Here is a 26736-nt window from a genome sequence, read left to right as displayed (position 1 = left end):
ATTGAGTTTAAAAAAAATATAATAAAACCCTGCCACCCAATTTTCTTTCACCTTCGCGAGTGCTTTGTTGACCATCCCGCAAAAGAACTCGTGTGCAGGCTACCGTACCTTCTCAGGGATTCTGGCGCGTTGTCAGACGCCTTGACGGTCAGCGCGAAAGATCGTCCGACGGCGAGGCTGACACCGGGCGCCACTGTGATGCGTCCCGTGCGATTATTAATGACAAAATGTCCCTGAGCCCCGGCCAGGATCTCGTAGGTCACCAGTCCGTTTAGCCCCTCGTCAGCATCCTCCGCCGTTAACTTTTGACACAGGAAGACAGAAAGAAACCTGCGCATCAGCTTGACACTTTCATCCCACTCAAGCGTGAAAATGACTTGAACCAATTTTGAAAAACCAAAATGTGATCTTTTTTTTCCGGCGCATTAAAAGTATACATGCGGTACTGAAGCAAAATCCCCGCTGTGGTTGCTCGCAACTTGTTGACAATCGAGATCAATAAAAGTTTTGAATTGCTCTGAATGAAGTCTATGCTTTTAAAATGAAAGCATCGAGCTCGGGATATCGCTTTGATTTCAAAACGCATTAGTCCGGAACAGCCAATTATTCGGCGGCGGCCCGCTGCGAGTAATTGCGAGCCTCGCTGGGCTTTCGGAACATCTTTCAGGCTTTACGAAATTTCATCCTAAACAGACCACACCTTGTTTTCATGTGCGTGTAGGAGCATCAAACATAAAACAGCAGCAGCAGCAGCCTGAGGGAACCTGCCTCCTTCCTCTCTTTCATAAAGGGCTTATAAAAAGCGGTTAAGCGCTCACGCTGAATACTGCGCGGCCACTGGCCTCATTTCGTGGAGGCCAAACGGACATTTTTTTTAAGACAGATTAAACTCGACCTTTCCGAGTCGGACGGAAAGACAAATGAGTGCAGTGGAACTACGAATGGAGAGGAAATGAAAAAGATGGACGTCCATGCATGAGTGGATTTAGTCGAAAGGGGTTATGGATTCATATTTATAGGACGCCAACGTGCACGTGCGCAGACGCGCTCGCTATTAATTGGCAGCGGCATGTTTGTCCACAGCTGCAATCAAACAATGATATTTAAAGTCGGCGCAATAATGGAATCAGGAGGGATAATGTTCCTAATCCATTAACATAATCAGAGTCGGTAGAAGGTTAAAAAAAAAAAAAAAATAATAATCCTATTGAGCTGATGCTGGATTTCGCATTGCTGTGTCATACGTAGTGTTTTTTCAATTCTTTTTAAAAAAAAATATATATTTATCGGATGTCATCGATCTAAACTATCTGAAACACAGACCGACATTTCCATCCCACATTTGACGCCATTTTCCTAATTTTGTAGCAGTTTAAAATTCCCAGTAGATGTCCATGCATGTTAGACTTTTTTTTTTTTTTTGGGGTGCAATCAGAATCCAGCCTCTGTGTCGCCATGACAATCTCATCAGCCCAGGATCATCAGAATCAGTCGTGCTCGCCTATAAAACTTATATTAAATATATAACCAATGATCATTTTTCTTTCACCAATGACTTTTCAAATGAGCCTCACTGGGCCAGCTAGCCGGGCCACATATTTCCGTAAATCCGTCCTCGGGTTGATATTGTATTTAAACTCATTTTGTCATATTAGATAAATATTGTTTCTCAACTGCTACAGGCGATGTATTGTATGTGTGCCGTTAGATTTAGAGTTTGCACCGTAACGAGTTGTTTGGCCAGCCGATTTAATTGTTCAATGTAAGCTATTTAAGAAAAAAAAAAAAAAATAAGAGATTTGTGCAGGTAATATTTTTCTTTGTACTGATAAACAAAACGAAGATAATGACATTGAAAAAAAATACCCACCCACCCGAAAATAAATAATGACCAATGATTCTCTCTATTGTAGAGTAAGACAAAAGAAATAAGACTTTTTTTTCTTTATTCTATTCTGTCAAATATTAGAATCAGCGTAAAAATAAATAAATAAATGTTGGTCATATGGTTGTGACCAACGGCAAGTAAAAATGACATTTAACTTGTCAGTGTGGCTTTTGTCCCATTGGCCTATTTTCCACCTTTTGTACAGCGTGGAATAAATAATTGGCTCCATTTTACTCCTTGCCCTCCCACAGCTGTGAATATAATGCAGTTGCACGCAGCGGTGGCCGTGGTAAACATTTGTCGACCAATGGTGATCTCATACAGTGTATATATTTATTACTGAACGGCCGAGGAGAAAACAAGCCACACGACCTATTGATTGCTCTTTTTTTTTTTTTTACCGCAGTGTCTGAGGACAATATTAGTCATCCAGCATGGATGCTTGCCCCCTAGACAGCCGCGATGAATCCCAGAGGGGGGCATCTTTTAGTTGTTTATGATACGGACGAAAAGACAGCAACAAGTGTACAAGCGCTGTAAAAGGTCTCCGCGGTGGGTTATGATAATTAGAATTAGAATTAGAAATCCTTTTATTGTCATTGTACTCAAGTGTGCAACGAGATTAGAGATTAGATTAGATAATTCACTTAAATAGCACGGCTGCTGATGGTAACTTTGGTGTTTGGAGTATCATGCAAGAAAAGTAACTATATTATTGGATATTGCGTTTTGCTGCAACCGATTAATATTAAAAAAAAAATTCAGTTATGCTCATTTGTAACACAATGAGGCCTTGAGATACGTTTTTAATTCGTTCCGTGACCTTGCTCAAAACTCTAATCAACTCCCAGCCGCACCAACCGAAAAGTAATTTTGTCTGTGTTGTTTAAAAAGAAAAATAGCACTCTACGAACTAATTTTGTACTTGAGAACAACAGAAAAATAATATAATTAATTCAATTAAACAGGTTGTGTATCAGTATTTAATGCTGCAATTCAATTCATTGTGTTGCTCCCTCTACTGTGCCTGCTTTGGCCACTGGGAGGCAGTATTGCAGAAATAAATGTAGAAGAATAGTATTTCTTTTACTTCAACTGGAAGTGACTCAGAAAGATAATGTACTATTTCGGCCGATAAATCGGAGGGTTGATTTAATTGGCTCTTGTTACATCCGCAAAAGGCACCAGATTTATTTTGATGATTTTATTATTATTTTCATTATATATTTTTTCCACAGGTTAAAACATAACATGACAAGGCAAAACAAACACTCCCCCACAAAAATAAAAAAATAAATAAATAAATTTCTCTCTCGGAATCAGCATGAAAAAAATCTGTCCGATGAGTCCTGGCAACATTTGTAATTTTTCATAGAGCATAACAAATATTTGCCTGTGATTATTGTTTTATTGTCTGTCTACATGTATTGCTCCACCATTTTGTGTTTAAATATCTTTTTCTTAATGGAGTTTCAAACTGTGACTATCGATGCCAGCTTAGTTGTTTTATATATACAATGTGCAATTTCTTTGTTTTAAGTATCGTTTAAACTTGAACTGGAGGTGTCATTAAACAGCAATATAAGCCTCCTTTTGAAGAACTGTTTACTATCTGCAAAAATGCTGCTCACGGTGAAGTGAATTGAGTTCATTGCCACCATATTTCTTGCAAGTCAAAGCAATTATTTTCTATTCACTCACTACGAATCAGGATATAAACCAGTATTTTGAAGTGTTTACTGTATATTAAGGCAACTTGGAGAGGAAACACACCTTTGACAGCTAAAATGCTTCCCATGTAGCGACCGCGCAGATGACGGCGTGTCAAGACTACAGATAAGATTGTGAACACACTCGTCCAAACGGTCACGGGTTGCTGAGAGAATGGTATGAGCGGGCAGAAATGCTTTTGTGCGCGCTGATTACCTGCAGCACCGTCTCCCCGGGTTGCATGTCTGTGAATAAGTCCACGCTGTAGGACACCTGCGCAAACGTGGGCGTGTTGTCGTTGGCGTCGATGACTAAGATGTTGACGGTGACGGGGCCGCTCCGTTGGACGCCGTCCGACGCCACCATCTGTGCGGGCGACAAACATATTGCATAGGGGCCATTTGCTTTGACCTTGCGAGACAGACAACTATAGATTTGACGAGAGCATCTCAAAGGTGTTCCAGAAATGTCCCTAAAGGAGGTTAAGGCAGGAAGTGCTTGTTTCACTTGTGGCCGGCCTTAAGGCATGGCCACTATGAATTTGAAATAAAACAATCCAGAGTTGTTACCAGGTATTGGTATTGGGCCGATATGTCTTGTTTTAAGGTATGGATGCTGCTGATACCAGCCACCAACAAGCTGGCGCTATATTGTAGTGGTTTGACAAATTGGTGAATCATCTTCTGAATCAAAAAGAAAGGTCGGAAATTTGCCATTGTGTGAAATTCAATTTTCAATATCAAAAGTACCAAAGGTATCGGTACTCTGTATCGGTGAGTACTCAACTGTGTTATTTGTCATTATTTTATGGTTATGGTCTTACAATATGATAATTGGTGAAAATTCCATTTATTTAATTCATACTTATATCAGTGTATGATATAATGCATTTATGAATATTTGTAATTATTTCTATTTAATACATCCTATTATGTATTTAATATTTTTGAAGTAATTTTATATTTCTGAATTATAATATTACAATACAATATATATTACAATATTTCCAATCGATTTTACTCCAGTAATTAAATCTGTTGAGGGCCTCTTTATATTTATATATTTTTTATTCATGTGTACATATATATATATAAATATATATATATATATATATATATATATATATACACACACATATATATATATATATATATATATATATATATATATATATATATTAGTTTTATATATATTAATTTTATATATATAGTTTTAAGCTGCCTACTTTTTATCAGCTCATTCCAAATAGATATATGCCATTTTATTACACGGACATCAGAACTAGCCATATATTCATCCAGCCATTATCCGAGCCACTTATCCTAACTATCCATATATGCATAATTAAACACTGAAAAAAAGGGCAAACACATTTCTTGTCAAGCTCGCCCTGTGTAATTTATTCAATTTGTTAATAAGAGTGGCCTCGATGTGACCTACGAGCAATAATAACTATCCAAATATTGGAAGAGAAGCATGCTCTTTTGCAACTGTCTTTTCCCATCTGCCCTTTTGCCAGATGGATACTGTAAGCGCGATAAAACAAGTGGGTGAGGTTTTATTGCAACACGCCTCGCATATTTGCGTTTGACGCAAGGTTAATCTGTCAGGAGAAGGATGTGTTTATTAAATTGAAAACTTTACAAGCAGCGTGTAGGAGTGATATTAAGGGCGCTTGTATAAAGCTTCACCTGCAGGACAACTTGTAAATGGATCAAAGAGGGCTTTTTTTTCGCACCCCCCCCACTCCTGCAATGACTACACTGATCATCAGGATTTGGAAGCCTGATTAGAAAAATGTGGTGAGTACAGCGATAAAACAAAATGAGAATCAATTCTTATAGAAGCTTTCTATTCCCGAGTTTACCTTTTGCTGATGAAGCAACACTTCATATGAACAAACCCACGACACCTACTGCCAGTCTTTCTCGTTTAAAAAGCTCTAAATGGCTTCTTTTTAACTGAAAAAGTGAACTTGGCACCAGAACTTTTTAAAGCCAAGTCCAAGTAGATGAAAATGATGATCACCCCTCTCTCTCTCTCTCTCTCTCACTCAGTTGCCCATCTCTTTGTTTACTCTAAACTCATAGTTTGAATTATTTTAAATTATTTTACGTCTCAGACTTTCAAAAACATTGAGTTGTATTATTTAAAATATGTTTTACGGCCTTAAAAAAAATTTAAATTCTGTCAATGCTATTGCCTAGACTTAGCCCGGTTGTTGCGGAACTGTACGAGTTGTGCTGTATTAATCCAAACTGCCTCTCCTTGCCTTGACTTGACACACCTCATACAATCACGAGAGCATACAGTGCCACCGGAAACCTAATAAAGGTCGCATTGTGCGCGAAACGTGCCTGCCCCTGACGTTGGGTCTGCGCTGACCTTCGACTCAAACAAACAAACAAGAGAAGACGCTGGTCAAAGGTCGCCGGTAATTTACTGCAGCAAGAAGGGAGGGAGGGAGCGTACCGTGAACGTGTAGGTCATCTGCTTCTCCCGGTCGACGGGTTTCAGCAGCCTCAGGTAGCGGATTATGCCGGCGGAGGTCAGGCTGAAGATGGCCGTGTAGTCGTCCTGGGTTATCTTCAACATGGGGTCTTGAGTCTGGCAGCAGAGCAAATATGAAATGCAACAAGGAACGTGTTACCATGACGACGTGGACGCTTCGTCTCCCTTCCAATGCTGAGGAAAGCAGATGCGAGGAACGGATCAATGCGTGTTGAATGTGACAATATCAATAAAGGAATCATTTCTCATAACAGCCACCTCCAGTCTCCGTTTTCCACAAAGACAAATAAAATAAGATGCAAGCTGTTGATGAACAATAACTTTTGCAGAAGTGGACAACTTATTTTTCTTTCAGCGTCCGCAGTGGGTCATTGGCGCATTCGATAAGCGTCTACCAGCCTGCTTTGGTAAACATTACAACAGAGAAGATTATCGATTACGTTGCGCGCGTCTACCCTTCACATTTTCTCCTGAAATGGATGTTAAAATGAAAAAAAAAAGGGTTTGAAAGGTGAACTGAGGACGGTAAATGTCTGTTTGAGGAAGAGATCTAAAATTGTATCGTAGTAAGAGCTCACAAACTCACCGTTGCGTTATCAAATGCATTGCAGAAAACTCCCCATTCGGACAAAAACAACACGCAGGAGCATTCGAAAGGCAAGCAAAGTAGAAAGCGGCACGGCAAAACACTCCAATAAAACATGCAAAGCCACAGAACTCAATAACATACTGACATTTTTAGGGTATCATCACTTTTAACACGTCATATTATAAAGTACACCTTCACAATATAATGAGAGCGGTATCCATAATTTTGCTTTAACAAAGATAATAATGCTTAGTTTACAAAAGTATTAGTTAATAATACATAGTATGACAAATTTATCTTAATATGAGAAAGACTTTTTGAACTCATTCACTACCAGTCAAGTAAAAAAAAAAACAAATGGATCTTTGACGTCTTTTGCCATCAATGGCAGTAAATGAGTTAAGAATATAATGCAGTGCAATTAAACGAACCGTAAACTAAGACTACAGCATTCTTAACTATCACAGTTTATTTTTTTCGTTTTCTTATCTTATAGCAATCTTATAATGCCCTGTGATGGGCTGGCGAGCCGTTCGAGATGATTGGAATTTACTATGACATAATGGTATTACAAACATTATGTACTCATTTATTAAATAATTGAATATAATATTGACAATTTTACTTATTACTAATTACAAATGATGATATTTTCTACCTCGTATACATGTGACAATGACAATATTACAAATAATCGTAACAGCAGTAGCACTGTGAGTGCTGCAGAAATCATACTAGAATTATTTTAGTTGATTCTAGCAGTGGTAGTAATAGTAGTTGTCATAATCGGAATAGAAGTAGTAAATAGTAATAGCGGTAGTAATAACAATAGTTGACGCAATAGTAGGTGTGGGGGTAGTAAAAGAAGATATTAGTGATCGTCGTGGTTGTAGTAGTAGTAGTACTGCGCATTTATTGTGCAGGTGTACGAAGACAAATGTCAGTTGAGCGTCTCTGTCATCTCAGTAGTCTCCAGTAGTCAAAAGATTTCCCAGGCACAGGATGGGGAGGGATGTCCTGAGTGGGACGGCAGACCCAACCACCGACCTTGGCTTCATTAGTCAGCAAATGAATCATAAACTATTTACAATCTGCGCTAAATTTGCACGTATTAATCAGATGAGTGTCAACGTCGTGTACATTCCGCAGCACACTCAGCCAAATTGAACTAAAATGCAGATTTACAACCGCATCATTAGGAGGTATAGTGGCATGAAAGAAGAAGCCATTAAGGTTCTGCGGCCGTTTTATACGAGGCGGAAATTGTGAATTCTAGGAGTCGTCACCAAATGTTCAATACTTGAAAAAACTCAGGAGATCCCCCATGATATAATTGATCAATCCAAAAAATTGATTGTGTGTGCGTGGCAGCTTTTAAAAGCCTCCCTTTTACCTACAGGCGAATCACCAGGAGCCAGCTACAATGATGACAAACATGGGAAATGACTCTTAAATTAAAGAGGAATATGGATCGGTATTCTTCCACACATGTATGAAAGGACAATGGCTATGATTGGTCGAGGCAGCAGGCCGGACGACCGTCACCTCCTCTACGTCGTTATCCAGCGCCACGATCCCCAGCGGCGTGGTGAGGTTGACCCCGGCCGAGATGGTGGTGCCCACCGGAGACGACTCGCTCACGTAGCCCTGGTACATGACAAACTGGAAGTATGGCGCCTGGTTGTTCTCGTCGAGGATTTCTATAATGAGGTCGGCGTAGGCCGGCAGGGGGTGGCCGTTGTCCTGTTCGGCCTGAGGACACAAAGCAAAGTGAAACACACGAGTGCCTTGAGATCAATCATCTTTGCTATCCCTTATTTTTGCAGAAAAATTGACCTATTCACTGACTGATATATGAATAGTGATTTGGCGCCACCTAGTGCCAACTCAATGCAGATTAACTACGTTGAAGTAATCAGAGGAGCTTCATTTAGGTCATGGCCCTGTCTAAAAGAAAAGAAGTGCAATGGCACCATCTAGTGGCATCTGGGTGCAAATACACTATATAATAACGTGAGGGGAGAAGCTTCATGTAGACGGGCCATAACCATGTCTAAAAGAAAAGTAGTGGTTTGGTGCTCGTTGGTTTTTGACAGGGTTTCATTCCTAGTTGTATACACACAGCATAGCCTATTAATAAAACAGTAGCGAAGTTATGAAAAGCACTTCAAATCCATAAATATCAAACAATCAAAAGAAATTGGAATTTAATATCTTGCACCGCGTACGCACTTCGCAACTTCAAAGTATCGTACTGTATGTGTAAGTGAAGCACGACTCATTCCCCTTCTATTTTCAGTTCAATCAATGTTTAGAACGTCGTGCATTACCACACGTAAACGTGCGTGTCATCCAAAATGGGACTTGAGAGCGGCCCAACCGGATCAAACTGAAGCAATGCGGTGTGGTTCTGCTCTATCCTAGAAACGCCCACCAAGGGAACATTACGACTTCGGGGAAGAAAAAAAAAAAAAGGGGATAGGAGACGGTGGGTGAAAGCAACATGAGTTTAAGCCACGACCTGAGAGGAATTCCGCACACGGGCTCCATTTTGCCGGGCAGAATGACAATGCGAGTGTTGCTCAGGCTGGTGCTAATTGTTAAGAAGTGCGTCCGTGATGATTCCATATTCCGCCAGCAACCGGATGACATTACGACCTGGTTTCATTGCCATCGCAATGTCACACAGGACTGTCTGCCTACACCCACACTCTACTTACCCGAAGATCAAATGCGCTCTCTGGAACAAAAAAAAAAAAAAAAAAAAACACCCCGGGGAAAATGGCTGTCATTGACAGATAAAGTCTGTGCGCCATCTCAACATTATAGCGCATTTGAGCCTGATAAAAGACAGACAGGCGGTGTAGAGTTCCGGTGTTCTCTTGAGATTCTACTCTTTAGCCGTGTTCCCGTTTCTGGGAAGTGGCGCTAAATGACCTCCGCTCCGTTGCTACCGACCGGCAGATTCTCCGCTTAGCGCTTGCTTGGGTGTCTCCCAAGCCCATCATCCCTTAAAGTGTGGCAGTAAATCGTTTTGTTTTCCTCTCCCGCAGTATGATAGGACCACTTCTAAGCGTGTGCGTCACCATTTGGTCCGGTTTCACAGGTACAGTGCAGTAAGTTGTGTTTGACGCCGAGCATTCTCAAGACTAATTTTCACTCCTGGTTCCTCAGAGCCTATTTTCAATCGGACTCCCCACTTCAGATCTCCGTCAATCAAAACGCTTAGCATCTCCCGTTCCTAATACCCCTTTTAGCCCCACTTTTTCTCTTCTCACACTTCCCAGCAAACAGTGAGTTAAACACGGCAAGTCTACAGGTTGATGATCTTTTCGGGGAGGAGGCGCGGGTACATCGGTTCAAATTAGGACATTTTTTGCCCTCGTGGATGGATCTAGTTCGGCTCCATCACCAAAGCGACTCGAGATAACGCAAGACAGCCTTCAGCGATTGAGGCTATCTATGCGGGACAGGTGGACGAGCCAACTCAAAGTAAATTTTTGGGAAAATTCATACAAACTTCCAAGATTTGAACAAAGATGGACCCAGACCAGGTTACAAACTGAACCAGCACCGAAACACTTCAATATGAACTGGACCAGCATGTAAGGTAGTCAATAAACCAACACAAGACTTCAAACTGGACCGGTACCATCACTTTTGTTGAACCTGAATGAGCATGAGGACATACGCAAACTGGAATCGTACGCGAATAAAGACAAACCCTTCAATTGAAGTTACTCATACTCTAATCTCAGAAAATAAACTAACCATACACTGGAGTTCAAACTGGACCAGCACCAGTATATAGATCAATGCTTCTCATTTATTTTCTGTTACGCCCCTCTAGCAAGAAGAAAACATGCCCCCCCGCAACTATAAATAATCGCATTTTTGTAGCACACTGTGGATTTAATACTCGCTGCGCCCAAGCGCCACTGCCAACTACTGGAGTGGAGGTGCAATTACACTTTATTGTAGTACGGCAGAAAACGGTCACACGCAACACCCTCAGCATCGAACCGCGCCCCCGGAGGGGGCCCGCCCCACTATTTGAGAAGACAAGAACTGTGATACCAATTGGACCAAAACCAGAATCAACACTAACACTGGACGAGCACCAGGACATGAAACTGGACCAGAACCAGAATAAACACAAAGCAACCATTAGACTGGGTTACAAACTGGATCAGAACCAGCCCTGAGGTACAAACTGGACAAGCACCAGGCTATGCATTTATCCGAATACTGGGATAGAAATCAGACCAGAACCAGAATAAACACAAACCCAAACACTGTGATGAAAACTGAAATTTACCCTAAAACTGTACCGGAAACTAGATCAAGACCAGAATAAGCACAAACTCTAACAATGGAATAAAAAGATACATTGTAAGGACAATAAAGCCCAAAGCAGGCTTGCTTTTATGTTCTTTCAAACAAAAGGCGACACGGTCAGGCTTCCTTGCAGCCGTAGAAATTCGAGTGAAACTAAAAGTTGAGCAAGCTTAGCTGATGCAACATTAATGAGCACATTTAAATTCATCCTTTACCTTAATAACAAGCGTGAACCTTTGATACAAGTCCCTGCTGATGGGCTGCAGGACGCGCAGCTCCGCTGTGGTTTTGTTCAGGGAGAAGTACTGAGGATATGTGACCGGATGACCTGCGATGAGGAATTAAAAAAAAAAACAAAAAAAAAAAACACGCTTTACGGCACGGAAAAGAGCAGCAAGAGTGATCATTCAAAAGTCAAAGCATGTCGTCGCAGCAGAGGTGAGGAAGATTAAATGAGTAAAAATCAATGTGGAGGGGACGTGATGGACTTACCAACCAGGATGAAGTAAAGCACGCCGGGCCTGTCTGACGGCGGTTGTATGTTTCTATCCATGTCCACCGCCCGGATTGGGGGGGTCACATTGAGGGGGTTCAATTTGCTCTGCCGGGAGAAGACAGAAAGGCGGATTGTGCAAGTCAAACAAAACAAAATGGCCCACATGCCAGAAACTGACGCTGCCGTTGGACCAGCACTTGAAGGGTCAAAGGTCAAATACAATTCAAGAAACAAATGCCCCTTAAATTTGGGGATTAGTGTATGTATTTAAATGACTATAAGGCGCAACTGCATATAAGCCGATGATGTCGAACATTGTGGCATAGAAACGTGTCCTAGAATAACCGCGTGCATCATTATGCCGGGAATCCGACTACAAAATCTGCCCCCCGAAAAAGCAAGACTCTCATTGTTGTTCCGTATGATAACGCCCGATGATTATTTATTCCACTCGTGTTGTTGTTGTTTTTTTTTTTTTAGGTCTCTGTATCAGATCGCATCTCCTTTGAAAAGAAAGTCAACAAAGAAAGTCTCCTCGTTTAAACGGAATGAGCCCGAAGCTCCGCCCGATGATATTCTTCTCATAATAACGTTATCCAACTTTCGTCTGCGCTGGGAAAGGATTACGCTCGTGCCTCCGGTCGCCAACACCGCAAGCATATATAGTTCATCTTCCTCTGGGTAGTTGCATTAGAAATGATGTTAAAATCCAGAAAAAAAAGTAGATCGGCATTACCAGGTGAAATAGGTACTGGCACCAAAACATGTGACAATTCCAGTAGTAGGGGTGCGCCATACTGCAAGATTTGCTGTTATTATGTAAATACAGTGAAAGCATCGCTGACACTGATATCAATACTTTTTAGAATTGTTTTTTTTTTTTACCATGCAATATAGAAAAAAAAACAAATATAAATGTGTACTGTTTTGTAGGTATCATTCAATCAAAATGTTTTAGTTTGTTTTATGTATATATATATATGTATATATATATATATATATATATATATATATATATATATATATATATATTAGAACAGTCTTTGAATTAAATATACTTCATATTTGGTGATTTTGCATCAATTCCAAGATATTATTCAAGTAAATATCTGTCATAAGCTTCGCAAAAAATAGTAGTTGAAAAATGTAATTAATCATGATAATTAATTAGTTTAAAAAAAAATTAATCACTTGACAGCACTAATATATATACATTAGTGCTGTCGAGTGATTACATATTGTAACTAATTAATCACACAAAAAAATCCATGATTAATTGCGATTAATCACATTTTTCAACTACTATCACCAAATGTGAAGTATATGCAGCAATATCGTCAACTGTTTGTTTTCCAGTTGCTCAAGTAATTGATTACTCCAAATGTCAACTTCTTTGCGTTAAGGGAAGGAGAAAAATCCTATTAGCATGCATTGCCTGACTTCATACGGGAAATATCGATGTCCACGTAAATGAAGCAACTTACCGACCACTTAATGAACCACCGCCAATAGAGCTTTTCCAATTAGCATGCTTCCCACCGCTTCACAATAACAGCGTTGCATATCGAGGTTAATGTATTGGCAACGGCACAATCTGACATCTTCGGCAGCAATTAAGCGGCTTTACAAGGCTGTATCTTAACATATAGCTGAAGGGGAAGATGTTTAGCATGTCATATTTTCAGAGCAGTGCTTTCTGCGCAGGTGAGTAGGGTGGGGGAAAAAGTGCTTGGCTTAGTCAGACACATGCCTCTCCACAAATGCCTGGCTGGGAAAAAAAAAAAAAAAAAAACTCTCCCCCAGGGTGTATATTTATATCTCACAGCTCCGGGGTAATCCTCACAGGCCTCCCTAAGAAGCCCTCTCGCTTTTACAATGTCTGGAGGTGTGCTAAATCCAATCCCCCTGGCTCGGCACAATGATGATTAGCTTTAATACCCTCCTCCAGTGGTCATTATACACGCAACTCAGGAACCCGGCATTATTTCACTTCAACTTAATAACAGCCGTCTAGCCATTGTGATTAATTACAATGCAATCATCAATTATGAGGAGACAAAGCTCCCGATGGGGCGGCACGCCGCAGCGACGTCGGCAAGAGAAAAGAAAAAAAAAAGTCACAATGCCGATCATTTTCTGGTGTGACATTGGTCACGTTCAATGTTCTTGAAAAATAATACAAATACAGCACAGATTATTGCATTTTGCTGATTCTCCAGACCTTTAATAGTTAAATAATAATTGATTACATATTGGATTCGCATGCTCCTATGTAATGTATAAATAGCAATAAAAAGTCTACACACCCCTTTTTTTTTTTTTGCGATATGAAAAATTAGATGACAATAAATCAGTTCAAAACGTTTTCCACCAGTAGTTTTATCGATATTGTGCAGAACTCACCAAATTGAGAATGAAAGAAAAAGCATCTGGTCCTGTATGTCCAGAATCAACCAATCAAATTCAAACTGTCACAATTTTAAGTGCCTCAGATAACGTCAAAGCAATTCAAGTCGGCTTTACCAGTAATTTTTTAGGGGGGTTACTTCACTTTCATTTAATTACATAGTTACAAACATGGCGTGGTTGTGCCAGAATTAAGCAAACGCATTCAAAGGCATGTCAAATGGAAGTCAACACACACCTGCCACAATTTAAAGAGCCTCTGAGTAATCCCGAAAAGTTCCGATATTCTCGGCGGCTTTCCTGACATTTTTGCTTACTTTCATTTCTTTAAATCAGGTGTGGGCAAACTACGGCCCGGGGGCCACATGTGGCCCGTTAAACGTTTAAATCCGGCCCGCCAAACTTGGAAAAAATTAAAGGAATAAACCTTGTTTCTGTTTTATTTTCTAAATACCGTGGTGTGTCAAAGACACATATTTCGTTGTAATGCTTTTGTTCATTTTCCTTTAAAATTATTTTTTTTTTTTTCTCCGATAAGGTGAGGTTACCAAAACACTCCATCCATCTGCTCCTGGTCCGGCCCCTCTGTCAAATTTTAGAACCCATTGTGGCCCGCCAATCAAAAAGTTTGCCCACCCCTGCTTTAAATAGTTAGTTAATTAATTAATTATTTGCAAACTGAGGAATTAAATTCCAGCAGGCCACCATTTATCGTGCCTCTGAGTAAAAAGTTCAAATTTTCTAGTCGGCTTTTCAATAATAATGTCATTATTATTGGTGTTCTCAATTCAGGAGCACCTGATACCGCAGGTGCGATTTGCATTAATAAATTCGCTTGAAGTGGAGCTTGAGTAGCGAAAGGCTGTGACTTGACAAAATAACTTTGTAATCGCTTGCGACTCGAAGGTTACAACTTGAGACACATGCTTGAGACTCGCGCATGAGCGACTTGATCACCTCTTTGCTATTCCGAAAGAAATAGCTCATTCAGGATGACTGCAACGTCAGTCATGATCGGCGAGAAAGGGAAGTCTGTCACATGCAGCGCCGAGGCGGGAACAAGCGGCGAGACGACGGGGGAGAAGAAGGCCAACCTTTTCATCCAGTGAAGAATTAGCCTCTGCTTCTGAGGCCGCCGCTTGGCTGTGCGCAAAGCTTTTATGATGAATTATACAGTGCATCACACACGAGGCTCAGCTGAAGGGAAAAGTTCTGAATAAACAACTGTGGCTGGCTGGTACGTCATGTTTTGGAGTCAAACAGAGGGGATAAACATCCAAACCGATGAGGATGTTTTTGCGGACAGCCGTGCAGTCGTTCAGCTAACCAGTGTAGTAAATCCAATCCGGATTATTCTAGTCCAGGCCAATCAATCTAATTCAACAGAGGTCAATCTAATCAGGTCTGATTTAGAGTCAACTTAATAACCACACAGTTCCAAAACAAGTTGCGCTTTTAGATTAAACAAACTTGAATTTTCAATTTCCCCATCCCAGCAACTGTTTACTAAAACACATAGAAAACACAAATAAAAAAAAACGTAAATACTATATATTTGTTTTTCCGGTAACAAAACACATGAGGAGTAAAAGAGTCTGATTCTATAAACAAGCCATCAGATAACCTTCTCAGTCTCAACTTGAGATTTTTAAGCCACTTTGTCATCTTCCTGTGTAATTTCCTTGCTCCTCTGAATTCTGTGGGCGTCTTCCTGTCATCCAACAGAGCCTTCAACTCTAATTGCTGGTCCAACACCCTGGAAAATTGACCCAGGAATTACCATAGCGACGCCTCGCAGCCGCAGCGGCGTTCTCTCTCAATACAGAAAAGAGAGCAAGAAGTGCTATCATTATCCAAACAAGGGGGCGCATTATATACTTAAAAAAAAAAAAAAGTGGGGGTAACCTGCTCAAACGACCTTGTGGCCAAACGAGCGTCCGTCGGCTCTTACCGGTTCAGTGAATTCGGGGATGGCAGCGCGGTAGGTGAGAGGGTTGCAGTCATGTGTGTTGTTGACCAAAACGCACGGCAGGAACATGGGCCCAAGGTCGTCGCCGTCGAGGACGTCCACCGTCAGCGTGGTGGTGGCCGTGCGTCTGTTGGGAGGGTACGGCGCCCGGTCCTGGAAGCGGAACAATCGATTTTGGGTGTCAACCTTTAAACTCACCGCTGAAGCGTTGTGAACTGGCGGTGCGCATACTCCAAATAGAATCAGTGTCATATATCATAACACTTCTGTGCAGCTGGTTTATCGCAATCAGTTGTAATTTTCGACTATACTGGCGCTACGTCATGAAATAGCCGAACATTATAAGAACTACAAAAAAACACATTCAAAGACAGACAACAGACAGATTCTCTCTCTCTCTCTCTCCCCCTCTCCCTCTCTCTCTCTCTCTCTCTCTCTCCCTCCCTCCCTCTCTCTCTCTCTCTCCTTCCCTCCCTCTCTCTCTCTCTCTCTCTCTCTCTCTCTCTCCCTCCTTCTCTCCCCTCTCTCTCTCTCCCTCCTTCTCTCCCCTCTCTCTCTCCCTCCCTCCCTCCCTCTCTCTCTCTCTCTCTCTCTCTCTCCTTCCCTCCCTCCCTCCCTCTCTCTCTCTGTCTCTCTCTCTCTCTCTCTCTCTCTCTCCCCCTCTCCCTCTCTCTCTCTCTCTCTCTCTCTCGCTCCCTCCCTCCCTCTCTCCCTCCCTCCCTCCCTCTCTCTCCTACCCTCCCTCCCTCCCTCTCTCTCTCTCTCTCTCTCTCTCTCTCTCCCTCCCTCCTCCCCCCCCCTCTCTCTCTCTCTTATGCCAGTATGTGTGCGTGCCACTTTTCACACTGCACTTAGCAATGCTACGTAAGCACTTCCAAATATGGCCAGCCTTGCAACGGCTCGTTGCTGGCCTTGTCCTCTACCACACGCTGCTCACCAGGAATACTAAGTGCAGTGTGAAAAGGCCTTCAGGGTGAGTGAGTAAGAAAGAGCAAGGGAGCTGTCCCATTCGGAATGAAGCCATTGAGACTTCATTGCTCAGCCATTTTGTTGCTAAAGTTGATCTTTCTGTTTGTTGGCATAATCCCCAAAATATTATTATTTAAAATATTCATCCTTGAATAGAATACAATTAAAGGAGGGTTTTATTTTATTACTCCCACGGCAATAACCGCCAAGCGCTTCTCCCAGAACGTCTAACCGCGAGAACTGAGGCGAGCACGTGAAAAGCAAGTTCACAGAGTCCAAGCACAATTAAACTTTTGACACACAGCAAGAGAGTTCTTGTAAATAGCACGCTCTCCTTCCATTTCTTTTTCTGGGAGAGCCTCTCAGGGCCCGTGGAGCTTTTTGAAAAGCCGAGTCATGTGATCATCCAAGCGGCAAGAAAGAAATAAGTTGAGCTGCACAATGACCATCAGTAGCTGTAGCCTAAATCTTCTATCCTGATGTGTTTAATCACATAAGTTTACTTCGAAGGGTGACTTATCGGTATGTTATAATGAAATCAGACCCCCGGCTGTGAAATATTTACTGGAATGGAGCCCGGCCGGAGTAATTTATTTTACCATCTGGAAGCCGAGGGCGAGTGTGTACAAATGCCATCATCGATGATTTTGGCTGCTTTAATAGCATCATTAGGATGACTTGTGTTTAGATGTTCTCCACCGCGATGGACATTACACCTCCTTAAGTAGCACTTCAATCAACTCTGTCATGCAAAGTTGACCGCAAACTGCCGCGGGAATAACTGAAGTTATCGCCGCGTGAGTCATTAAACTGGCTGACAAGCTGTAATTTCTGCTACTTAAATCTTAAAAAAAAAAATACAGTATATTGTTGATATAAAATATTGATAATAAAATTACAAATGTAAAAATAAATGTTAAATATTGATTATTATAGTGAACAACTCGTTTGTTTCCAATAGAGAGAAAGTGATTTTGTTGTGCTTTAATTTTTATCATTTCGATTATTAGATTCTACAGCTAACAAAAATATGACTGAAATGGAAAACTTGTTTAATTAATCACTAACATACATTGACAGATTTTTGAGTAATATTTGCTTAAAAATTGGACTTTCTTGTAAAATGTGACTGTTTCTATAAAATCTGTCAATTTTGCACATATATTTAACGCACATAAATAACAAACATATGAAAGTGGAGCAACAAATCAGTGATTCTGCTGCGTTATTGCAGTTTGAATGTCGTTCAGACTACAAAAGGATTCATTATATTTTCAGCATATTTTTATGATGACTGTTGCTAATCACATCGGGGCTTCGGGAACAGCTAGCAACCACCACCGTCAAATATCCTTACAGCGTCCATGACTATTTTTACCTTATATTCGCCATTAATAATGCCACGAAAATGTTTTTTTTCTGAGTTGACCTTTGAGTTGGAGAAGCATGACAACCCCAAGTGAACATTTGCATCAAACTTCTTTTCCGACAGAGCATTCATACGGTGGTCACGCTTGAAACGGGAACCTGGATCACTTACGTTGGCTTGGATCAAAACCAGATAGCGAGTTCTCTCCTCGTAGTTGAGCCTCTCAGCCAGAACAATATGTCCCGATAGAGTATTTGCGACGCTCACGGTGCTGTTGGATTCCTGCGAGGAGCCATAAAAGACAAGAAATGAGATAGGTGTGACTAATGAGTTAGTGACGGCTGAGGAAATCCAGTCAGGTTAATCACGATGGCACAACTTGGCACAACCCGGGTCATTGGGGGCTGTCAGGTGTCCGCTGGGAAAAGTGAGCTGAGTTTAGAGCTTCAGATCTGCCGCCACCTGATGGCAGCAGTAAACGTAAACCGAATTGTGGCGGAGTGATTTTAGAGTGACAGGAGATTTTGCAGTTGTACAGCAAACAACATGAAGAAAACGGGAGAAAAAGTTGGTTATCGCCATCGACACTACTTTGAACATACTCAGTTGGTTGAAAGTAGTAAAAGCATGTGAATTTAGCATTTTTAACAAAAAATGAAATACAGCATAGACACACATTCCATCGTGTCTCATCCTCCTCGTAAGCTTTACATCGTAACTATCTGACAGAACAAGCAGGAAAAGGCACCGGGCTACTACCAGATCGGTAGCTTAGCAACCATGCCAAGTAAGGGCACCCATCCAGATTTAAGTTCATGTTCATAATTTCTTGACCAAAGGCTCTATTTTCGTAGACAGCCACACATGCACACGCCGGATTAACTCTTCATCTTTATTATCTTGTTGGGGCAAGTCTAGTTCACCGTGTTTGGGAAGACCGCCATGCTGGGCATTCTGACGGATCCAAGTTGTTTTGTATTCCACGCCACCTACGCACTGGACTACACTCGACCTTGCATCAGCTGGTCACCGCAGGCATAGGATTCTTGGCGCAAGGCGATCTCCAAATGCCCACTTCACAGCAGCCCACTTTACATCATGCGTAAGTGAAGATCTTCTCGCATCCATCCATTATTTTTGCCGCTTATCCTCACAGTTCCTAATAAATATACATTGCACGTGCCGATCTCATGCCAAACACCTGCTTCCACCATGTAGACCGCACGCTAAATTTAAAGGGAAAGAGAGAGGCCGCATCAATTGGCTTAGAATCAACTCCACTGTGTTCACTCCCACAACGGCGCAAACATTCATTTGGACCAGAATGCAAAAGGAAATTCCACCCAGTGCACTGTTAGACCGCGCTTTACGCTAGACTTGCGCTCGCCATAAATATGGAGCCGGTTTGGTACATTTGAGTCGTAGCCAATTGGAAAGTGTCAATAGACAGCAGGTGCAGTGCAGTGGAAAAGGGGTAATACATACCGGGTCATTGGCGTTGTAAAGGATGCTGTACTCTATATGTCCATTTGGCCCATCATCGATGTCGGTGGCTCCATTTCTTCCGGAGAAGCCAGTAAATATGGTCGTTCCCACCGGGGTGAGCTGTAGGAGAACAAAAATATAAGAGACGGCAGGTAAAGTCACGTCAGCAGCTTTGAGAGCCCCCTGTTTGTTTTTGTTGTTGTTAAGAGAGCGCCTATGCACGGTCACAGCCATTACGGAATCCACTCCACGCCATTAGTGGACACGGCCAAGCAAATCAAAAAGGGAAAACGTTGCCGTCAGCAGCGGGGCCGCGGCTGAGGGCTTATGCACACTGCTGACAGAATAATAAAAGTAAGTATGAGAATCAGCATAGTTCCCCGGAGCCCTCGGCGCGGGCCAGAGGAGAGTTTGTGCGCCGTGACTCACACTACGGCGCTACAATAACACAGTGGACCTTGAGCGTATGCGTGTAACGCGAGAGTCAAAAGTGGAGATTGATCGTAACACTGCGGGGGAATTAACATCCAACGCTGCGGCTGCAGGGGAGGCCACGAGACGCGTAGGTGAACGCGCAGCGTGCGGGAGGATACTCGCACAATAGCCCGCTGAACCCTCGCCGCTTGAACGTACTCGTGGCAAATGAAACACATGCATGAGTTTGAACAGAGGGAGCAAATATGGACATATCAAGTGAGGAGCACTTTCAAATGTGAGAATAAAATCAGGATTAATGGGCCCTCCAGGAATTGCTGTTTCAAAAGAAAGAAGAAGCCCAAAGTATTTTAGAAGCCCAACTTTGATGAAAATCCTATGACTGGATTTGGCTAAATGAGCTCCAATCGCAAGCAGAGTGGAAAAAAGTTTGGGATTTAGTTTTTATGTAGTTTTGAATTTTTTTTAATTTAGTTAGTTTTAATTCAGAAAAGGTTTTTGAGTTTATATAAATTTTTTTATTTATTTATTTTTTTTCGTTTTAACTTTATTAGACCCCGTCTACTGCCCGAAGGTAGCTGGGATGGGCTCCAGCCCCAACTTCCTTGTGAAGAGAAGCGGTACAGATAATGGATGGATAGTTATATTACTTTTAGGATTAGTTTTAGTTTTTTTTTATTATTATTATTATTTTTTTTAATATATGGCGTATTTGTTGAATGCAAAAAAGGTGAGCAAGTATTAGGACGTAAACTACAATCAAACAACTAACCTAACTTCAGTAGTTATAGGCATACGGTGATACCAAAACTCTAAAAGCTCATGTATAATTTTTAGTTCATAGTTTTAGAACAACAAGTCATTTTGGTTTGAAGCAGCCATTTTGGGTGAATTCCAGTGCTCATGCTATGCTGAAGTCGCCAATCGGACGTAGGTAACCTGGACAGATGGGATTCGCTAATTTGAAGATTTTGCTAAATGTGGGTGGGGCATGGCGTCAAAGTTTGCTGATCATTTCAAAGACCGAGTGAAAAATTGTTGCTTGCGGCTTTCATTTTTAAAAATTTTTTTTGTTTTGTATTTGCATTTACACTAATAACAGTTGCGGGCTCTTCCTCATTTTAATTGGACTTGCAAAAAAGCAATTATAACGCCTTTTTGCACTGCAGGGGCAGAAAAAGTGAAAGAACAATATGAAGACGCTTGAGCGTTTAGGACTTTAGCGCTTTGGGAATGCGACATGGCCTCAACGTTTGGTCCATTTTCACAACGAGATGGGATTATAATCAAGTTTTGTGTCGATCGTGTGATGTTGAATACTGATTAAATCCAGCTTGAAGCGAAGCAAATTTTTGTTCTTTGACTCACAACTATTTATACGAAGCTACATCCGCAGAACTCCGTTCCCAAACACACCAAGTAAATCATTTAAAAAATTGTCCGATTTTGTTCTCCTATTCCACGACGTCCTTACCTCGTTGACGGCCACGTAGTAGCGTGGATGCTGAAAACGCGGCGTGTTGTCGTTACGGTCCCTCACGACGATCCGGACCTCGTGCAGAATCACAGTTCCGACCAGCTCGTTTGTGCACTGGACTTGAACCACAATGGTGGAGACGTAGTTGGGAGGCTGAAAGAGGAGTTTTAAAGAAGAGTTGTTGTTTTTTGGGGGGGGGTTTTTGGACTGAATTTAAGCCAATTGCTTCGTGTTATTATTTGTTTATGCACAGTCGTCTCGCAGTAGCCTCGGGTTATCATAAGCAAATATCCTTTTATTTTTAAAGCAGACATTTTACTAAGTGCTGCGCAGTTGGCATTTTTTTACATTCTGTTGTTGTCAAATGTGTGCATTCATTCTCTCATTAGCAGAAATTTAATCAAAATTGCCTGCTATCGGCGGGAACAATTCCAATTGTGACATGTCAGAAAAAAATATATATTTTTTTTTCTTCTTTTGTTTGGATTTTCAGTAAGCCTGTGCAGGCTTTTTTTTTTTTTATACAGCTGTACCTTGACTACAAGTTTAATAGCTTATTGACTCTTTTTGCTTCGGTGTAGTGCATATTGCAGAAGTACGTTAGGAGGGTTGTAAATGCTTCGCCAAGTTGCCAACTCACTCTGATTAAGATTCATTTCAATAGACTTGATTTGCTACTTCTTCTCAGCGCTCACTTTCTTGCGGTTAGAAAAAAAGACAATAGCAGACTGCAATAAAATAAAAATCTTATGTCACATAAGTACGTTATTCAATATTTTTTTGCAAACCCGCATCACTTGGAACTAGCAACAAATATATCATATTTATATTAACCGTCCATGACAAATCCAGTAATAGATTTTTTTTTTTTTTTAATCGAATGATAGACATTCGTACACACTCACTGTCACAGATCATTTCCCCCCCCCCTTGTTGACCATCTAGGTACAAAGGCTTTAATTAGTCTAAAATTGCAGAACGCTAATTGAGCCTATCAGGCATGCCAAGTTTGATTTATGACCTCTCTTAACGATAAGCAGGAAAGATGGATGGATGTGAACCAACGGGTGCAAAAATGAGGACAAAATGACTGAAAAACAGAAAAAGGAAATGAGGCGCTCATGTTGCAATTAATCCGATGCGCAAATACCTCGCATATCAAGCGCTGCGAATGTTTTGTTTAAAAAAAAATTAATTGAATTAATAATAAAAAAAAAAATACAAAAATTAGAAGCACAAGTAAGAGAAAAAGAGCTGCAAATCCAAGATGTGTAAATTATTATTATTATTTATTTCGGTAGGTTTCTATTTCCTGTTTTAGTTTCCGTGCTTTTTGACGAAACTAAAATAAGCCGTAATCTGTATTGTCCAACTTTTTGTGAAGAAATGACTTAGTTTGCAACTTCCGTGACAGATGTTGTGCTCGTGTTTGACAAGTAGGAGCGTTGAAATAAAATGCGGACTGTGACACTTGGACAAAATTGTTTTGAGAACACTCTTTTGAGGATTTTCTGACACCAGTCCTGGAACTTTTCTTACTCACATACTGTATGTACCAATTAAAAAAAAAAAAGGCCGGTGACCTGTGCTCTGAGCAACAAAAAGCAAAACAAACAAACAAACAGGAAAAAAAAAAAATCACAGACAATGAATCCAATGCATCCTCCGGGCTGTTTTTCTTTAGTATGGCAAAAGCATTAAAAAAAAAAAGAAAAAAAAAAAACAGGCCAGCCAATTTAATGCAACAAGCCTGTGTGGCTATTAATTTCCATTTAATCTATTCTTAACTTTAGTAGCTCCCCTCTATTCTCAGGGTTTAAGAATTAATGACCTTAATAAAGCACAGGCTACAGTTGTGATGAATATAAAAATAAATGTGTGTTTATAAACCTTTAATCACCAACCATAAGGGCGCTAACCCCGGGGCACAAAGAGACCAATACTTCTACATAATGCAAATGAACCCAAACGAGAGACGCTTCTTTATTTACAAACTAGAGGCAAACGTATTTATGCAACGCAAAGCAAGACTAAGCTTAAAAAAAAAAAAGGGGGTGGGGGGGCTTTGCAGGGTTCATTTGAATTTCTTGGCCACCACACGAATGCAACGTGCATACTTACATCTCTGTCCAGAACGCGGCCGGTGCTGTTTAGGTAGAGCCTCTGTCGCGTGGGTTCAAGTATGACCCAGTAGTCGTAGTTGTCCAGTAAAGTCAGCGAGATGGTTCTGCCTGGGTCCTGGGCACGGCCATTGATCTGCATGTTTTCCACCAGAACCGTGCCTGAAAACAACATTGGTTTAAATTCAGTTGATGGAGCGGCCAGGGGCATTCATTTACTCAGAGAAGTGTGTATTTTTGCGTCAAATTGAAGTTACCCAAATATAGTACTTGCCGACAGCTAAATGATGCCCCAAAAAGGTAAAACGATCATCCTTAAACACTTTAATATTTTAAATTCATCTAAAATATTCGAAAAAATAAGGCACCAAGATCATTTCTAACGGCAGCAAAGCTCTATTTTTGCCTAAATGAAGCTCTCAACTCACATCAACATAGTACCTCGACACCAGATACCCAGAGATAGCGGCAAAACACTACTTTTGCCTAAATGAAGAACCGTAGGAAGTTTCAACAGCATACCTTGGCACTAAATGCCAAAAACTGGGCGGAAAAGCACTACTTTTGTCAAAAAATGTAGCTCCTGAACTCACGTGAACTAGTTCCGAGGCACCGAAATGCCACAAGATGGTGAGAAAGCACTAAATGTGTTGACGTGAAGCTCCTCAACTTACTTCACCAAAGTTCTTTGGCACAAAGATGCCACAAAATGACACCACAACATTAATAACTAAGTAATAAGCCTCATAGGCATATTTGTTGAAACGTAATATGCAAGGAGTGAATATCCCTTTCATTTCTCCCGGGTGGGAAAATGGAAGTCGAGAAAATCGTTTGGCAATTCTGTCCCGTTCTAAAAAGAGAAATTGTCTCCTTTTTTTAGGATGCATTTAAACAATTAACTTCTACATCATTGCTAAGGTGAATGTGTCCAGTTTTTAGCCACGTCCTAAAATGAGTAGCGTTTCTGCAGACCAGTAATGATTAGCCCGAAGGCGGCCAGCACGTTGGGCGTCAATGGCCAACCTCGTAATTGCTAGCGATTGAACTTGACCGGGAGGGGCTGCCACCTCCTCGGACAGCCCTTTCCTTTCCTGCTGAAAGCTGTTTTTCAAAGTGCGGCTAGGTCACTTGACTTTTTAAGTGGCTAAATTAGTACATTAATTAAATAACTGTGGCTGGACAGAAGAACAAGAAAACTTCAGGGAAAGCGACCCTCAGATCAATGGTGCAAACTCACACTGAAAGCTTAATTATCCGAGAATGTTCTGTTGTCTGTCAGGATTTTGGCGTGGACCGCCTTGGAAACAATCGGGATGTGATTATGCAATACTGACACAACTTATTATTCTTGAATCATTTGAAAATAACGCACTGGTCATCTGTTGCATATTCCTCCCGTGTGAATTTATCAGACTAAAAGGAACAGAGATGATCATTATTTCATCGTAGTGACAGCTGTACAGTACAGTAAATCATTTTTTTTCCCCATAGGAATTAAGGAAACTAATCCATCATCAAAAAAATAAATAAAATAAAATAAAAAAATAAATAAATAAAAAAAACTTGTGAAAAAAAGCCAAGCTAGGGGTCATGTGAGCCGTCTTCCGAACTCTCGTTAAAAGACGAGCAGCTGCATTTTGCACCACTCGGAGGCGCTTGACGTTTTTTAGCAGCGTTGTTGTTGCCCAACATGGTTGATGAGCAAGCATTCGGCATAGCAAGCAATTGTTCGTCTGCTTGATGGCCAAACCGCTCGTAAAGTGGCCACTCATCCCCAGGAATGACAATCTTTAGGGGAGGGAAGTCTATTCTGACTTCTGGTCGTTGAGGTTTCTGATAACCGCCATCTTCTGTTCTCGCAGATGAGTTTAGTCAAAGCGGCGGTTTTCTCCAGGTTTCGATATCGAGGCTTCCGTTCCTCCACGCTTACGCTATGCAGTCGAAAAACATTTTGTTCGCTTTGATGTCTTCCCAAGTGAAAGGGATGTTTCAGTCCGCCAACATACTTGAACCAGTTGCTGGCTTTAGTTCCTCTAAAGCAGGGGTGGGCAAACTATGGTGCGGGGGCCACATGCGGCCCGCTAAGCGTTTTAATCCGGCCCGCCAAACTTGAAAAAAATTAAATGAATAAGCCTTGTTAATGTTTTATTTTCTAAATACTCTGGTGTGTCAAACACAAATATTTTCTTGGAATGTTTTGTTCATTTCCATTCTAAATAAAATTTATTTTTTTTTCTCCATCTGCTTATGGTCTGGCCCCTCTGTCAAATTGTAGAAGCCAATCAAAAAGTTCGCCCACCCCAGCTCTAAAGGAATGCAGTGCAAGAAGTGGCTCTGGGTTTACTTGACGTAGGTAATCACATGATCACATACTATGCAACAAATATGTGTAACATTTTAACTGTTAAGATCTGAATGTCATTGTTTGCTGACCCGAGTTTGCCGCCACGCTTGACGTCAGTTCAAACGCCACAGATTTGGAAGACGTTACCAGCACAATTTTACCGGAAATATTAGCAAATTACGGCGACGAGCCCAAAAGATCCGAATGAGGACTAATGAGGTAATAGAAAATGGAAGGCGCCAAACCAGTGTTGTACGTTGTATTTTTTAGTGCAGTCCCAAACTTCCATGAGGTGATGAAAACTTTGCCATTTTATTTTCTTTAACTCATTCACGACCAGCCCAGTAAAAAAAAAAAAGGATTTTGACGTATTTATCCGTCAATGGTATTGAATGAGTTAATCATAAACACAAGAGCTTATCCTTTCTGGAGGCGCTTTATGTATTTTTGCAGAGTCACCAAGACTCAAGTAGGAGCACGGGCGGCGGCAAAGGCCTTCGCATTCCGAGTATCATCAACCCCTGCTGCATTTGCATGCTTCTGATAATGACTACTCCCTGTTTGGTTTGCCTGATGCGATCATGGGAAGCGGCGGTATAATCAACCGTCGCAGTTGGGCACGAATCT

General features: G+C 41.2%; 1 protein-coding gene across 1 annotated transcript in view; it reads right to left on the bottom strand.

Annotated features, from left to right (window-relative positions):
* The window catches only part of LOC148330108 (protocadherin-15-like), a 188746-nt gene that overhangs the window by 80160 nt on the left and 81850 nt on the right, over positions 1 to 26736 (bottom strand). Inside the window, exons 6-16 of the mRNA XM_088304514.1 lie at positions 23764 to 23924; positions 21640 to 21795; positions 19731 to 19850; positions 18417 to 18527; positions 15890 to 16060; positions 11529 to 11637; positions 11252 to 11364; positions 8244 to 8450; positions 6071 to 6205; positions 3815 to 3964; positions 109 to 302 (exon numbers count right to left, since the gene is read on the bottom strand). Coding sequence (XP_088160640.1) covers positions 109 to 302; positions 3815 to 3964; positions 6071 to 6205; positions 8244 to 8450; positions 11252 to 11364; positions 11529 to 11637; positions 15890 to 16060; positions 18417 to 18527; positions 19731 to 19850; positions 21640 to 21795; positions 23764 to 23924 — 1627 coding nt within the window. The remainder of the gene's footprint in view (positions 1 to 108; positions 303 to 3814; positions 3965 to 6070; positions 6206 to 8243; positions 8451 to 11251; positions 11365 to 11528; positions 11638 to 15889; positions 16061 to 18416; positions 18528 to 19730; positions 19851 to 21639; positions 21796 to 23763; positions 23925 to 26736) is intronic.

This window comes from Idiotropiscis lumnitzeri, chromosome 9 (genome assembly GCF_059441095.1).
Source record: "Idiotropiscis lumnitzeri isolate Australia: NSW breed Sydney's pygmy pipehorse chromosome 9, RoL_Ilum_1.0, whole genome shotgun sequence".
Classification (NCBI taxonomy): Eukaryota; Metazoa; Chordata; class Actinopteri; order Syngnathiformes; family Syngnathidae; genus Idiotropiscis; species Idiotropiscis lumnitzeri.
This window is presented reverse-complemented; position numbering and strand designations above follow the sequence as displayed.